Below are 17,408 nucleotides of genomic sequence, written 5' to 3'. Positions count from 1 at the left end.
GGTGACCATTTTTTCCCTCTTTTGCTTCACAGTTACTTGCACGGTTGGGAGTATTTCTTCCATCTAAATGCCTTATTCAGATAAATATCTGCCATGACCAGCCATCCTGACTAGTCCTTTCTCCTATCATAGCTTTGTTGACTAAAACTCATATTTTTTAAGTATGTCTATATTAAATATATACGTGACAATATATTAAATATATATTAAAACATGAGGACTATACGTACCTTTCAATGAGATGATTTTCATGCTTGGAGAGGGTTACCTTCTACCTATGCATATTTCTATGTCGTTCTTCATGAAGGTTTAGCAGATTCTCTTCACAGGTTAAAGCTGTGGGGCTGGGATGCCATGAGGCCTTGTCCTTTGGCTGCTTCGCCTTCGAGGAGAGTCTGGGAACTCCAGATGGGGCTGAAGAAGCATTGTGTTCTTCTGGCCTTGCAGACTCACCTGGGTTTTCTGAACTCTCCTTTTCACTGCCTAGCTTTGAAGGAGTAGTTACCTCTGCGCTTTCTCCATGGACATTAGAAGCTTGGGGTAAACCATCCACTTCCTTTCCTACATCACCTCCTTTCGGAGGACCTGAAAGGGCCACTCTGTCTACATTATTGGCGAGGAGGGAAGTATCGCTGAACCTGGAAGAGCCTGCTCCTGCTAGCAGGGGTACTGCAGCCTCAGTGGGATCTGCAGGTTCATTTGGAGGAGCATCAGAGAAACAGGGCTTGTCTTCAGCAGGGTCCTCCTCAACACAGGCCTCGAAGAAGTATTCGGTGTCCTCCTTGTCTTCCGAGCCAGAGTCGGTCATGTCTGTTGGCAGTGGAGTGCTGCTCTTCTCTTCAATGTAATTGGTGACCTCCCCACAATCACTGTCATGCGAGGAGAGAGATAAGTAGGAATAAAAGTCCCCTTTTCTTAGCTGGATGGGCCGATGAGAATGCTCCAACACCTTCTCCTTGATTTGAGTTAATGAAGTAGGAGCAGTGACCTCGTTTTCAGGTTGAGATTTACATTTCAGGGCTGTTGAAGCCATGTCAATGATTTCCTTAACAAAGTCGTGTACTGAGCAATCTTCGGCATCTTTTTGATGAAAAATGTCTGGTTCACAGTCACAACAGGAAACGTTGTCATTGGCGGCAACGTTTTCCTCTGTTTCATTTTGTTCGCGTGCTAGGCAGCAACCAGCAGGTTTTCCAGCCATACTCGGTGCATTATTAGATGACGATTTCAGTACATCAGAGTCCTGTCCATTGATAACACTGGTTTCTGAAGGCAGTTCTGGACAAGATTTCTCAGTGGGAGTCGAAGCAGCACTCTGATTTTCAAAATGGTGGTGGTTTTGACATTTCTTTGGGACATGTCTAACCATTTGGGAAACAGGCTCCTTCCCAGCAATATTTGATTCATCTGAGCCATCCATAACTGGTTTGCACTTACAATGCTCACTCTCTGAAATCCTTTTCCCAGCTGAACCAAGACTTTCTGATTCCTTTGAAATCTCATTCGGTTTGTCCTTCTGACTTTCTGGAGTGCTTTCAATATTGCCGTTTTCCATGTCTGCCACATATGGATCTTTATTAACTTTGAAAATATTTTTCTTATTTTCACCTTTTGTCCCTAACTCATGAGTGTGGGGTAAATTCTTACTATTTCCATTATTTTCAGAGAGATGTTTTATTGAGCCATTGAGAAGGGTCTCAATGTTGATAGTGTCTGAGGAATTGGTCATCTCACTATTACTTACATCCTTATTGCCCTTGACTTCATCACTGAGATTACACCTTCTCTTATCTCTTGTCAAGGAAAGCTTGGGTCTAATCCAGGTCTGCAGCTCATTCTTAATGTAGTCCAGCCCAGACATCACGTTGCAGTCTTCATAAATTTCATCATCCGTTGCAATACTGGAGTCATCATCCTCATCTTTGACGCACAGCTCTTCTTCTGTTAAGGTGAGCGTTGAGCTGGAGAGGAGGTCACTGTCATCTTCATCATCAGTGCAGGCAGAGGTGCAAGAGACATTCACGATCATGCTGACATTGACATCACTTTCATCGGCCACTGAACGAGGAAGGCGCTTTCTGAATGACACATTCGATTCTGGGATCTTGTTCTTGTGTAACACAATATCCTCCGAGCAAAGAGAAAGCTCATCACTGCTGCTTAGTTCTGTAAGAGATGCTGGCGAGTCTTCATTAATAGAAGATGCCATGTCCAGTGACAGTTGGCCAGGGAAAGACATCTTTTGGGAACAGCTTTGAAGAGTGATATCAGAAACACTTCGCTTTATCTTCTGCTCTGAAGGGCTCTGGATATTCTCCAAACGATTCAGGAGATCTAATGTTCTTTTACTCAGTTCACCAACTGAGCCACTGCTCACACTTAGGTCCCCGGAGCTGTGACAGCTAAAAAGATCTTCATTGCTTTTATAAGACGTCAACCAACTTTCTAAAGAAGTGCTTCGCTGGAGGCTGTCACTGCCATTTTTAAAGATGCCCAATGCAAATAAATCACCCCCTGGAGAAAGAGACTCAATAGACGAACTATGAGATAAAAGAGAGAGCTGTCTGGCATTTTGCATGGCAGTGAATGTCTTCTCTGCATCACCACTTTTATATGAACTGTGATCCATTTCATGGGGTGCACTTGCCAAAATCCTTTCATGGGGAGGTGCATCTGGTTGTAACTCTGTAGCCTGATGTTTAGATTTGCAGGATTTTTTATCAAAATAAAAACCATGAAGCAGGGGATCCTCCACATGTGCTTTTTCACTTTGTGACTGCTTCATTATCAACGGTAATTTGAGTTTTGAGCCTTGGAGGTACGAGTAATCATAAAATGTAAACACATCATGTTTTCCTTGTAATTCTTCTCCCAAACAATCAGGGGTATGTTTGGTAACACTGTTTAAATCTCCAACTTTTCCATTTATACAACCCACTGGTGAAATGGGTAACTGAGAGCTATTTGGGAGCTTAATTCGTTCCTCCTCGTCTCTAATCTTTTGCCCTAACACGTTAACTGCATCTCCCATTTGTGGGTCCAGATGTTCAGTGTCAGGGTTACTTGGGGACCCATCCACTGCATTGAGCAAGCACATTTCAGAGTTGGTGGTGGTTTCGGTGTCCCCTTCACTGACAATTCCACTCTCACTGCCTGAATTTTGGCTCATGTCTCCTCCATGGCATGGGCAGGGCTTCACCAAATTGGAGCCCCCTAGAAGATCTGGCAAAGATTTGGTAGATGAAAAGGAAGAATCTTTGCTGAGACTCTTAGTTAAAACACTAGGCTGCGTCATGCTAGTGAACTTTGGATTGTTTTTCAGGAATGGGATGTGGCTGTCTTCATAGAGCTCAACATTGTGGAGGCTGTAGACCTGGTAAACGTGCGGACTGGATGGGGCAGTGACACTTGATGCATACTGAGATGCCCCGTGGCCACCTGCCTCTTCTTCATACCTCGGGTTCTCACTACCTGTCTCTTCAAGGTTTAAGGAAGGCATGACAGGTTGGGATTCTTGATCAAGGTCATTCAATTCTTCGTTCAAACTAATTAACTTGTTACTTATGTCAGTTTCATCCCATTCCAAGGCATCCTCACTCGTCCCATTTAGGTCCATCAAGCCAGGATCAATCACATTCAAAGCCTCCTGTGTAGGAGAAAGGAAAAAAAAAAAGCAGAAGAATTAGGGAACACAAGCATGAAAATTTTATCCATTCAAAATCTCTTGGAAGAGTCAGGAAAGAAATTTGCCCCAAGCATGAATTTGAAAGATAGCATAATTATCAGCTCTATTCCTCTCTGGAATAACATCCAAAATTATTGAAAGAGGCTTTTCTATCAATAGTAATTTGTCACTGGGGGCAATAACATAGATTAAAATGTAAGATTATTACAGTCAAATATGTAATTTATGGAATTAACTATTTCCTATTGATTTCGTCTACATTTTTAACCTTGGATTGGGTGAAGATAAAACTGTCAGGTAAATAAAGGTAAAAAGAGGTTAGCCTGTGACATCTTTTAGGGTACGTTCACTCTAATATCATCACAGTTCTGGAGTTCATAATAGAGTACTATCTGCACCCACATATGGTGAAATCCCCTCTTGCTTCTGGTTCCTCAGTTCTCCACTTGATGCAGCTTCTGGGGAAAGAGAAGAGAGTTATAGCTATCTAAAGCCATTCACTGGCCAGGAGCTCTCATAAGTCTATCTTTTCCACCACCTTCCCTTTAGGGTTCCTCGTCTTCAGAATGTGACCCTGTTCCCAATCAGACCCAAGCTGAGCACCAGCTGACTGGTTTCTTTACCCACATCTTCCTGGACTTGAGTCTCGGGCCCCAGTACTGCAGGGTAGCTTCTTAGTCATTAGTCACTGTTCTCACAGTCTTTATCGGTCTCTATCACAGAGATTCCACTTTGATCCTTGATCCCTTGTTCACTTCTCTCATACTGTCCCTATGTAAAGTCCAGGCAGAGCCCTCCTGCTCCAGCCCAACTCCAGCCCTAGAATAACAACTATCTGAGGACTTCCTGACTCCATGAATGAAGCAGCCCAGATTCTCTTAGGCTGCTTTCTGCCTGCACAGTTGGGTTCTTGTTCTTTCCTTGGATTTCTTGATTTTTACCCTCTTTGGTGAAGCGTGACACATTCTGGGACACAGAAGCTGAATGGGTTTGGCATGGTCTTGGGCAAGTCGCTTAACCTTTCTGGGCAGTCATTGCCTCACACCACTTTTTCAAGGGGGTCAGCACTGTCCCATCTTCAGAGATTATTCTGAGGATTAAGTGAGCTAATGCTTGTGAAGGGCTGAGGAGGCAGTCAGTATAACGCAGCTGGAATAGTCAGTGCATGGAGAATTGCTCTAGAGCGGCCTTTAGTTAATGCATAAAGGGTTTTCCCGGCCTACCTCATTCTCTCCTCATCTTTCCTTTCAATTTGCTCTTAAAATCACAAGGGATCCATGACGTGCGTAGAGAGAGGTGTCTCACTGCATTAACAGGTCAGCATCTCTGAATTACAATTCAGAATTATTTTGACAATCTGGTTGAAAAACAGGCCATGCTGCTTTTCTTCCTCAGGAGTGGGAAAAAAGGCTTTGCCAGCAGCACATTCACAGTGCTCTCCTAGGAAGCTCTCAGTCCTTCCTGGAACTACCAGTGGAAGGATACCACAAGAACACATTAGGCATAAAATACCCATTAGCACTGGATATGCAAGAGATTATCTGTATAGCCTACTTAAGTTTAAAAGAGTCTAGGTACAAAGTAAACATTAATTGAGGGATACTCTTAAATTTTCTAACAGAATCTTTCCTACCAACGTTACAGCACTTAATATAGTTCACTGGCTATCATCATGCTCACTTAGGTATGGGGTACGTTCACCATGATGAATTTTTATTAGAATTTCTGTTTATTCTTTGCTTGCTGATAAAGGAAGTACTAATGACCAGTTAGTACGACTAGTGAATGTTAACATCTTTAGCTGTAGAAACAATCAGTCAGTCTAATCAAATAGTACATTAATTTCAAATACTATCTTGGCAACACTGGATTCTGAGAATGCTAATAAATAACTGAATTTGTCTTTCAAAAGAGCTCTCTCTGTAACTTTCAGGTTGACTTTAACATTTAGAGGTACAGACTTTCCGTGAGGGTCCCAAACCTGGGGGCTCACTCTGGCTGCAAGAACCATGCCACCTGGATGGGCACCAGGAGCTGAGCCCAAGGGACGCCTGTAACTCAGACTTGCCTTCTATGACACAATTGTTTTCTGACCAAAGGCTGCCTTTGTGGCTTTCCAAATGCAAGCCCACAAAAAGCATAAAACTTGCACGGCAGCATCTATAAGAACAAATCTTTCACCCAATAAAGTAGCTGGAGTGGAAGATTTCCATACCAGAAGATTAAACTTTTGTCTGTAATATTGTCCTTTTCCTTTCCTAATTCTCTCTTCCTATAAATCTCTTAACTTGATTATAATTTCAAAAAAGTTTTTATGTCAACTCCAGGGAATATCTGACAAGACCCATTAGAAAATCATTCACTTTAGACTTTACATTTTACATATTAAAGAAGAGCTGATCACTCTGCCCTCGTTCACTCTTTTCTGTTATGAATTAAATTCTGTCAATATTTTCAGTAAAATCTCCATTTCGTCAAGATTTAACCTCAAATATAAAATATACCCAGAGGGTAAAAAAAAGTAGGGAAAATTTCCAAGAGGAAGGACATTTACAACATTTATATAACTAAAAAGTTGCCTTTAGAAAAAGACAAATGTACAGAGTGATATAACTGGCTGGAAAATTATTCGGTCAAAAGTTCTCTTTGAGGATAGCCCAACATAGCAAATAATCCTCAAGCTAGTTAAGCATATTTTGTTGTTTTGTTTTTCTAAAGGAACTATCTGGTGCTTTATAAAACATCTCAGATGTTCCCTGTCTTTGATAAAGTGATAAATCAAACATGGATTTACAAAAAAAAAACCCTAAGAATATTTGTGAAACCAAGAAGATGGTGAGTAGTACATGAAATTCCAATAGCGAGGCTGCCTTTTCAGAGATAATTCTGAATTAAATCCATTTGTGCAAAGGCTTTTCATTCATAAACCTGTTTCACTGGTGCAGAATTCTGGCCTAAACCAAGGACTCTCCATATATAATTACACACAGGTGTGCATACACACACACACACACACACATCTTTGCAGATCTGCTCAAGACCAAGTGGAATCAATTGGTGTTACTTTGTTTTGTTTTTATTCTTAGAGGCAGGTTATTTATGTTAGTGTAATATAGACAGAGAAACTAAAAGTGGCTGGAAAATAATTATGATGATGATGACAATGACCAAGATTCCAACTGCAGCAAGTAATACCTATCCAAATTAACTTCCTTCTGCATTTGCGTGACTTTGAGTCAGGTATCCCAGGACTTCATCTCTAGGCTTTTCTTAAAATTTTAAGTTAAATGGTAGATTTTTATAAGTGATGAGAAACACATTATCAGCAAAAGAGTGGAGATGAAGGAACCTGACATTCTATAAAACAATAATCCAACAGAGATCTGATATAACTACCTTTGGATTCCTTTAATTTCCTTTAAAGAGATGCAACTTTTGAAAAACTAAGGTATATCAAAAAGACTAGGACGAACTGAATGTTCCAGTCAAATTTCTGGTGCTTGAAATAGCCAAAACCATTAGGAGGTCTTGCCATCCGTGTCCCCCTGTTTATTCCAGATCCAAGAGTTTACTAAATAAGACCACTTACAAAGCCCTGGGAGGTGCGGTTTATTTGCAGGAAAGTAGAACATAACAAAAACACACAAATAAAAGTATCAAAAACATAGAGAACCGTAAGTGAATAAAGATAAACATATTTACCCTAAAGCAAAAAGCAGAATACAGGGAAGTTTGGATAGGAGGGAGAAAATGATATATAGACAAGGGTGGGGGAATCAATTTAAAGAAGGAAAATTCTACCCTTAATATACTTACTCTGCTCTTTTGATGCAATATTTTGCCTAGCACCACCTCCTCCAAATGTAAAAAACCAAAGTGTCTGATCATTAGATGCATAATTATTTTCCTAAACTAGATAGGTAGAAAATTTTCAAAAACATCAATAACTGTAAGAAAGAGCTAGTCCTTAACAAACAGACAGCTTTTATGAGAGTTCAGAGCTTATGGTACTCTGCCTTTTGATGGGCAGAGAACAGATTCAGAGTTAGCAAGAAGAAATATAGATGAAAAATAAAATAGGATCAGAAGCAAAAATGTTCGCTGTTCACCAACCATTGCAGGATTTGGAGCAAACAGATCTGGGTATGAATCCTCGGTTGCCCCTCTTTACAGGTTAGCAGTATGATCCTGGACAAGTTACTTACCATGTGTGCCTCAGTTACATCATTTATCTGTTCAAGATAATCAGAGTACATTGTGTCTATTTTAGAGACTGCTGGGAGCTTTAAATGAAAAGAAGTCTGTGAAGTCCTAGGGGGAGGGCCTGGCACATAGTAGGGATACAAGGATAGCAGCTATAGCAAATACTGCCTGTGAAAATAGAGGAGGACAGAGTAGTTGAGTGTTAAATAACCCTATCAAGGTTTGCATTAAGACTGGTGGTTGGCTGACTAAATTCTTTAGTGCAACCACATGCATGGAATCCAGTGAAATCAGTATTAATCAGGTCCCTGACTTACTCCCATTGCACTGGAAATGGGGGGTGGGTTTGTCTTTGCATGTCCTCACTGAGCATATTCCTTAGGAATAGCCAGATGAGAAAAGATGCCTGCCCAGCCCTCGGCAGGCCCTATAGCTCAAGGACTTTCTATTTCCAGAAAATAATCTTTTTTTTTTTTCAAAAGGCAGGTCCATTGTCTGTGAAATTCTATCACAACTGACACATTAGTGCAATCAAATCCTGCTCACTATCTATCAGATTGACAATAATGTTAAAGTAACTTGTCTCAGCTCAGAAAATGCTTTGAAGGTCTATCTCACACTAATGATCAAAAACTGTTGCTCTTTTTCAATAACAAAGCTGATCAGAAACTCAAAACAGACAAGTAAAACCCAAAGTCAGCTCACAAATCTCACTAAAATGGGTACTGACGTGAACATATTTCCCAGTCTTGGCTACACAGATATTCTGAATTAGATGAAAATGAAAAATCCATGAGATATTGTTTTCAAGTAAATTTAAAGTAAATTGCCTTATTTTTCAACAGGAACCAGGGACAAAAGAAAGTTTGACATTGTGAATCAGGGGTTTTCCTCCTAGCTATAAACTCCATGAGGGCAGCAGCTTCTCTGGGCTGTCTCCATTAGTGCCCTAGCACCCAAAACCCTGCCTGGTACGAAGCAGGTTCTCAAAAAAATTATTTAATGAGCAAACAAAAGACATGTCTTTGGTCTCGTGAAATGCTGAAGAACTCTGGGAAAGGTTTTTAGGATTTTTTGCCATGACAAAACCATGTGGAGAAATGTATGACTTTCTAACTGGTGCTACTTCTCAGTTATGAGCTAGCAGCCTCAAATACATTTTGCTTGGTGAAAGAAGCCAGACACAAAAAGTCATACACTATATAATTTTATTTACATAAAATACCCAGACCAGATAAATCCATGGAGATGGGATCAAAATTGGTTGCCAGGAACTTGTGGGAGGGGAAAATGGGGAGCAATTACTTAATGGGTTCAGGCTTTCCTTTTGGGGAAATGTTTTGGAAACAGAGGTGATGGTTACGTAACATTGTGAATATAATAAAAAATGCCACTGAATTGCTCCATTTAAATGATTCATTTTATGTTCTGTTAACTTCACCTCAATTTAAAAACAAACAAGCAAACAGCAGTCCTCAGTCCTACTGAGTTTTCTGAACCTATAACACCATCAAACGTAACAGGACGTCATCACTCTGTTGAGGACCTTGCTTACAAAAATATTACAACAGATATTTCTGAACTCATGTACATCACTGCACATATATTATCAATAAAGATAATTTTTTATTCCAGGCTTCTTTGGTCTGAATGCATGTTCATCACTCCTAGAAATGTTGACGAGAAAAGCATCCTGTGGATAGTACTTCGGGCTTCCCAGCGGCATTAGTGGTAAGAAACCTACCCACCAATGTAGGAGACATAAGAGACACAGGTTCAATCTATGGGTCAGGCAGATCCCCTGGAGGAGGGCATGGCCATCCACTGCAGTATTCTTGCCTGGAGAATCCCATGGATAGAGGAGCCTGGAGGGCCCTGCAAAGAGTCTGACATGACTGAAGTAACTCAGTACACACATAGTACTTCTCTTAGTTCACCTTCACTCATTTCAATGCAAAAGTCTCGTGAGAAGAGAGAGTGTGATCAAAAGAGCCCTTATTTGCTGAGTCTGCCACAGGCTCACCAGTGACCTTCTGACAGCCCAGACCAACTGATCCTCCTTTGCCCTTATGTTACTTCATTCTTCCGCAGCATTTGACTCCATTTTTCTTGAAATTTTCTCCTCCTTTGATTACCTTGATGCTAAGCCTCCTCATAAAATTCATGCAAGCCAACTGTTAAATGACAGTGTGTCCAACAGCTCTGTCTTGCTTCTTTTCACCCTACAAATGCCCCTGCCCTAGGTTTAGCCACGTGAGGCCTGACTGTCTATGATTCTGAAGGTTTATAGGCTACACTGAGGAGAAAGGCATTCAGATAGAGTTGGGGCGGGGGATGGGGGGCCACTGCAGGACGAGGGAACAGTAAGAGGCAAAGGCAAAGGGAACCAAGCTCTGTGGGTACCTTCAAAGGAAGGATGAGCAACCTGAAAAAGGAACACAGCAGGAAAATCCAGGTAGGACTGGTGTGAAACTCTGGGACCTGAAAGAGAAAGACTGAAAGCAGCGGGTGGTTACGAGTGTTACAGAAGCAGAGACGACAAGGAGAGGGGCAAAGCCACTGAGTTAGCAAGAAGAAAGTCATTTGCCCTTTGAGAGGGAATATCCTGGAGGCTGATAGGAGAGGAAAGGAGTGCAGGATACCCTTGATAGTAACCTGAAGAAATCTAGGTTCCACAGTAAAACTGTTATTGAGATTGGGAACCTGGTCCTACCAGATGCTATTTACCACCTTCCTTGTCTTTCAGCACTAGTCTTGGGAAGGGAGCACAAATGGGGAAACCATGGAGGCTGCAGAACATACAGGAAACTCTTCAACTGTTCTACCACCGCTTCCCTCAATTCTAGTAGCCCATCCTGACTTTGGGCCTATTTAAAACAAATACACAAAAATCCTCTTTAATATTTTTAAATAAGATTTTGTGTGTAAAGAACAGGTTGCCAAGAACTTTGAGGTTCTATAAACGAATGATTGTGAGGTTGTAAGAAACAAGTCCATAGAAGAAAGAAGGATACACAAACCAGAAGCACTTCTTTCTATGATTTCAGTCTTACAGTGCTATTTGTGCCAGTAAATTAAAGAAACTTAGATACTGTCAAAATGTTGACATAACTCTTAGGTGTAGTAACCTCAGCGTTGGTGTTTTAAAGCTAGGTAGCAACCGACAAATACCTTGCATTAAGCTATTTTGTAAAACAAAGTAATTACTATATAAATCATTATTCATTAAGCATCTACTGCAGGAAAAAGTTACTTTCCCATGCAACTCTGAAAGTTTCAGTAGAAGTAACTAGAAAAATAACTTGCTTGTACTGGAAAATAAATTGTTTTATCTTAAATATTGCTTTATGTACAAACATTGAAATTTTTATTATATTCAGAATAGAATGAACAGGAAAACTAGTCTATTTTTATCTTTTTAGTCATTATTCTGTTTTCCAGAAAATTTTCCCCAGAGTTTCAAGAATGTGTCTACAATTAGGATTGCTTAAAAATGAATTTAAAGAACAACTTGGGAAGAGATTTTTAAATAAAAGGAATATCTTTATCTGATCTCTTCAGTACTGTGTAGAACTGAAACCAATAAAATAAAGTACAAAAAAACCCACAAAAAAACAAGTTCAATATAAAGTTTAAAAAACCCAATCACAATAAGATGGTGGCATTTTCTACACTTTATTTACCACCTTGTTGCTGTTGTTTAGTCACTCGGTCGTGTCTGACTCTCTGTGACCCCATGGACTATACCCCAGGCTCCTCTGTCCATGGGATTTCCCAGGAAACAATATTGGAGTGTGTTGCCATTTTCTTCTCCAGGGGATCTTCCTGACCCAGGGATCAAACTCATGTCTTCTGCATTGGCAGGAGCCTCCAGGGAAGCCCCTATCTACTACTACCATATGGGAAACCTATTTGGATGACATGCCGAGTTGGATAAAGAATTTCCCCCCTAATAACATCTGGCCCCATTCTTCTGTCATTGTTCTGTTTGGTGTTTGCCTTTTGACTGTCAAGAGTTGAGATAACATTTGAGTTTTGTGCCTTGGGATGTAATTTTTGCTTCACCTTTACCTTAGTGAAAAGTACAGTCTAGTTCCTTCCTTTATGATAAGGATCTCCCATTAATAAAACCTACAATTTTTAAAAACTTATAAAGCATATTTGTGCTAAAGCAGGGGTGAACAGTTCTGTAAACAAATGAAGTTTACTGACATAGCATAGGAGTTTCCAACTTTCAGACTGAATTCTACGAGCACAAGCTGAGATAGCTTCCTGTACAAAGTGAGCTTTGCCAACATGCTGAATCCTGCCTGAAAAGTCAAATATCAGCTAACGGAGTTCACTCACATCCAGGATCTGCTTTCTTTATGAAGTACATATTAGTTGAGGGAATGTTGTATCTTTTCACTCTCAAAAGGTCCACATTAAGAACAAACACTGCATTATCCCTATTTTTAATGGATTGCTTGTTTTGTTTTGTTTGTTTCTGCTGAATTCTAATACTGTGATTACAACTCACCATTCAGAGGCAAAAAAAAAAGAAAACTAAAAAAAAAATGTTGAAATGACTAAAAATGGTACATATCATTTAATCTCTTTTCCATCTTAAGTCAACCAAACTTATCTCTTGCTTTTCTCAGTTTATCACCTGATTGGCCCAATGTTTAACATAATTAACTGGAAGGTCAGTTATGATTTGTTTTCTTAAAAGACTTAATTTTTCTTTCTAAATCTGATTTGATTTGATTTCAGTTCAGTTCAGTCACTCAGTCGTGTTTGACTCTTTGCAACCCCATGAACTGCAGCATGCCAGACCTCCCTGTTCATCACCAACTCCTGGAATTTACCCAAACTCATGTCCATTGAGTTGGTGATGCCATCTAACCATCTCATCCTCTGTTGTCCCCTTCTCCTCCTGCCGTCAATCTTTCCCAGCATCAGGGTCTTTTCCAATGAGTCAGCTCTTCGCATCAGGTGGCCAAAGTATTGGACTTTCAGCTTCAACATCAGTCCTTCCAATGAACACCCAGGACTGATCACCTTTAGGATGGACTGGTTGGATCTCTTTGCAGGAGGGATCCCTCGAAGGGACTCTCGAGAGTCTTCTCCAGCACTGCAATTCAAAGGCATCAATTCTTCTGCACTCAGCTTTCTTTATAGTCCAACTCTCACATTCATACATGACTACTGGAAAAACCATAGCTTTGATCAGATGGACCTTTGTTGACAAAGTAATATCTCTGCTTTTTAATATGTTGTCTAGGTTGGTCATAACTTTCCTTCCACGGAGTAAGCGTCTTAATTTCATGGCTGCAATCACCATCTGCAGTGATTCTGAAGCCCAAAAAAAATAAAGTCTGACACTGTTTCCACTGTTCCCCAATCTATTTCCCATGAAGTGATGGGACTGGATGCCATGATCTTCGTTTTCTGAATGTTGAGCTTTAGGCCAACATTTTCACTCTCCTCTTTTACTTTCATCAAGAGGCTCTTTTGTTCTTCTTCACTTTCTGCCATAAGGGTGGTATCATCTGCATATCTGAGGTTATTAATATTTCTCCTGGCAACCTTGATTCCAGCTTGTGCTTCTTCCAGCCCAGTGTTTCTCATGCTGTACTCTGCATATAAGTTAAATAAGCAGGGTGACAACATACCACCTTGACGTACTCCTTTTCCTATTTGGAACCAGTCTGTTGTTCCATGTCCAGTTCTAACTGTTGCTTCCTGACCTGCATACAGGTTTTTCAAGAGGCAGGTCAGGTGGTCTAGTATTCCCATCTCTTTAAGAATTTTTCAGTTTATTGTGATCCACACAGATTAGATTTACAGTTCTGTTTTAGTAGTCTCCTCTAAAGACAGCTTCTTTTAGACTTAAGGAAAACTGAGAAATCTCACAATTGCTAGAATATCTCCCTTGAACTACACTGTTCAAGAACTATACTATTCTACATAAACAAAGAATGGAGAGTATAGAAGTTATGCTTGATGCTTGAAAAGTTGCTTGAAATTTCAGGATGAATTTTCCTAGAAGGTAGTAAATGTCTTTGAAGTAAGTTTCTAAGAGATTTTATACTTCTGATTCCTAGAGTACTTAGAAATGTTAATAATGTAGAATCCCTGGGTTTTTTTCTATTTTGAGATCTCAAGGGAAAAATACTAAGGCTTCTGAGATCTGATTAGATATAAAAATTCAGTCTTGACTGGAACAGAAGCTCTGGTCCTGGGTTCTCATGAAGGAGGCTCTTGAGAGTTTTAAATGTCAGCACCTTAATTCAAACTGTAACCCAAATCAAAGGTTCCCAAATCAAAGAAATGTAAATTTCATTTTAGAGGAAAAATGATCTCAAAATGTGCATTAATTTTGTAAATTAAAAAAAAAAAAAAGAATATTAGAGGCTTCAGTTCAGCTCAGTTCAGTTGCTCAGTTGTGTCTGACTCCTTGCGACCCCATGAATCACAGCACGCCAGGCCTCCCTGTCCATCACCAACTCCCGGAGCTCACTCAGACTCATGACCATCGAGTCGGTGATGCCATCCAGCCATCTCATCCTCTGTCATCCCTTTCTCCTCCTGCCCCCAATTCCTCCCAGCATCAGGGTCTTTTCCAATGAGTCAACTCTTTGCATGAGGTGGCCAAAGTACTGGAGTTTCAGCTTCAACATCAGTCCTTCCAATGAACATCCAGGACTGATCTCTTTTAGGATGGACTGGTTGGATCTTCCTGCAGTCCAAGGGACTCTCAACAATCTTCTCCAACACCACAGTTCAAAAGCATCAATTCTTCAGTGCTCAGCTTTCTTCACAGTCCAACTCTCACATCCATACATGACCACTGGAAAAACCATAGCCTTGACTAGATGGCAAGATATTACTTTGTTGGCAAAGTAATATCTCTGCTAGGTTGGTCATAACTTTCCTTCCAAGGAGTAAGCATCTTTTAATTTCATGGCTGCGATCACTATCTGCAATGATTTTGGAGCCCCCCAAAATAAAGTCTGACACTGTTTCCACTGTTTCCCCATCTATTTCCCATGAAGTGATGGGACCAAATGCCATGATCTTCATTTTCTGAATGTTGAGCTTTAAGCCAAGTGTCGCCTTAGTCTCTTAAAATCCTTTTCAATGTAAAAAATAATTAAAAATAATTTCAAACCCTAAACTCTTCAGATATGGGCCCCTAGTGGCAACTAAGAGAATATGTTGAGCTTATAGTCCAGAGAGGCAAGGCATTACGGCCAGTGGAGCTAATTACCTAGGCCAGACCTGCCTAATCTGCTACTCCAAGCAGGTGATGATGGTAGCATTTGCAAGTTATCTCTGCTTTGCTTAAAGTCAGTGCAGAGTGAGGCATACTTTAATTACATAAAGCGTGGCTACTTTTTTTTCTTTCTTTTTTTTCTTAATAAATGACAACTAATCAGGGAAGTATAAAGCCAAGTGACCTCCATGTTTGTGTGCTAAGTTGCTTCTTCATGTCCGATTCTGTGTGACCCCATGGACTGTAGCCTGCCAGGCTCCTCTGTCCATGGGATTCTCCAGGCAAGAATACTGTAGTGGGTTACCTTGCCCTCCACCAGGGGATCTTCCTGACCCAGGGATTGAACCTCCTTTTCTTAGGCCTCCTGCATTGGCATGCAGGTTCTTTACTACTAGCATCACCTTAAAAATATTTTTCAAAGGCTAGTCTATGCAAGACTTTCTCCTGGCAGATGTCATCAATGTTATTAGGAAGAGTGAAGAACAGTTAGATACACAGAGATCCCTTATGTTTATCTGCTGGTAGGTTCTATGTTACGGGTAACAAAGGTTTTATTTTATTTTTTCCAAAATTAAAGTCATTCCTCACATGAAATTAATCATTTTCCCTCATTATTCAGTAAAACCACTAGATGAGCTGCGACTCCATAAACTTTAGGAACTCATTTATTACGTTGTCTGATCAGACCTTGCGTTTATTTACATAGTGCACCCGTAAAACCCAGCTTTCATTAGTGTTGGGGAGGCAGGGCCCTGCCTCCTTTGCTGGGAAGGTGAAGCTGGAGAAGATAATTAACCATGAAACAATAAGGAGGCTTGCTGGGTAAGCAGTAGTGTGAAAACAGTTACTCCTCACAAAAGAGGGGAAATTAGCTTGCTGAATAAAAAAGGAAGTGTCAGATTGAAGACTGAAAGGCCTGCCAACAGAAGTAGATAGCTCTATGCATCATTAATGAAATTTTTTAACACTTAAACACCACAGCTGTCCACATTTAAATGCATGTAAATGCCATGTGTTTCCAGAGATTAATATGCATGTTAAAATATTTCTTTCCTCCTTAAAATCCTAGATGTTGTCTCTATTTCATTTCACCTACTTCTTCTACCAAGAATAAAAATGCACTAGCTTTCTCAGCGCTGTGTCCTCATTTCTAAAACCCACATATACTAAGCATCCTGGAGATGGGCAGCATGCTCATTATATTTTTAACAAACACATTATTTTACATTCATAATACTGATATTTTAGTAAATAGAAAGTTTGTTTTGATTTTGCTGCTTCACAGAGTGAAGACTTATGATGTGCGTTTCCTTTCAAAACTTCCTCCCAGAGCATTAGTGCTCCCTGAAGCAGCCCCATTTTGGCAGAAATTCAGTTCCGTGCAGTGCCAAAAGAAATAGAATAAACAAACACTGCTCCATGCAGCTGGCGAGATAATTTACATATTACTGCACACCAAACATGAAGACCTGAATATGGATTAGAGCTACGGTGATGACACAAATGTCATATAGATAAAGAGAAACAAAATCCAACACATCGTTGTTTATTTTACTGCTGCTACTGTATGAGTGCCACTCAGAAAGAAAAAAAATGGAGGAATCGCTTTTTGAAAATTGGACTCCTTTCCTTATTTGAAGAGGGTTCTTTCAGACTGTAAAACAAGAAAAGAGCTGAAGGGTGTGGGTTATTCTGGATCCGCTAATATTCTGTCCTTTTGTCTTGTGAGTTAAGCCAATTTTAATGTGCATCAGCATGGATGAGGAGAATTAGTGATCTGATAAGAACAACCTTTAGCATATGAAGACACCTGAATTCCTATTTAGACTTTTTCCTGCCCTTGACAATTTTAGTTGGGCACTGTGCTCTTTGACAGTTTAAGTTCCTTGGTTAGAGAGATCCAGAAGGCCATTTGGGCCCATTAAAGCTCCATCAGGAAACACCATCCAGTGGATAGAACTTGCCTAAAGTTTCAGCTAACTTGTCATTCCTGCATGTTAGTTGACCTTTCACGTCCATATCTAGATGTATAAGAGTACAAGGAAGAAGGGACATGGCTCTGGATATTTATTACTGTAAGTCTTTTTCTAGTCCTTGGAGATGACAAGAGCTATATAAAGAGCTAAGAAAGTAACACTTGACAAATGATGATAGTGACAGGGTGGGGAATAAAGAAAATGTAAAATATTTGAGCTAACGCCAAATTAAAAATTCTTTATCCTGCATTGGACAGGGTTGACCTTACGGGCAAAAACTGCTTTA

The 17,408-nt window shown here is 40.2% G+C and overlaps 1 protein-coding gene across 1 annotated transcript in view; it reads right to left on the bottom strand.

The window, feature by feature from the left end:
• The window catches only part of AKAP6 (A-kinase anchoring protein 6), a 503,112-nt gene that overhangs the window by 8,344 nt on the left and 477,360 nt on the right, over positions 1–17,408 (bottom strand). The window contains exon 13 of the mRNA XM_005695223.3: positions 231–3,646. Coding sequence (XP_005695280.2) covers positions 272–3,646 — 3,375 coding nt within the window. The 3' untranslated portion in view covers positions 231–271. The remainder of the gene's footprint in view (positions 1–230; positions 3,647–17,408) is intronic.

The sequence above is a fragment of the Capra hircus genome, chromosome 21, assembly GCF_001704415.2.
Source record: "Capra hircus breed San Clemente chromosome 21, ASM170441v1, whole genome shotgun sequence".
Classification (NCBI taxonomy): domain Eukaryota; kingdom Metazoa; phylum Chordata; class Mammalia; order Artiodactyla; family Bovidae; genus Capra; species Capra hircus.
Note: the sequence above shows the minus strand (reverse complement) of the source record. Positions and strands in the feature narration are given on the sequence as shown.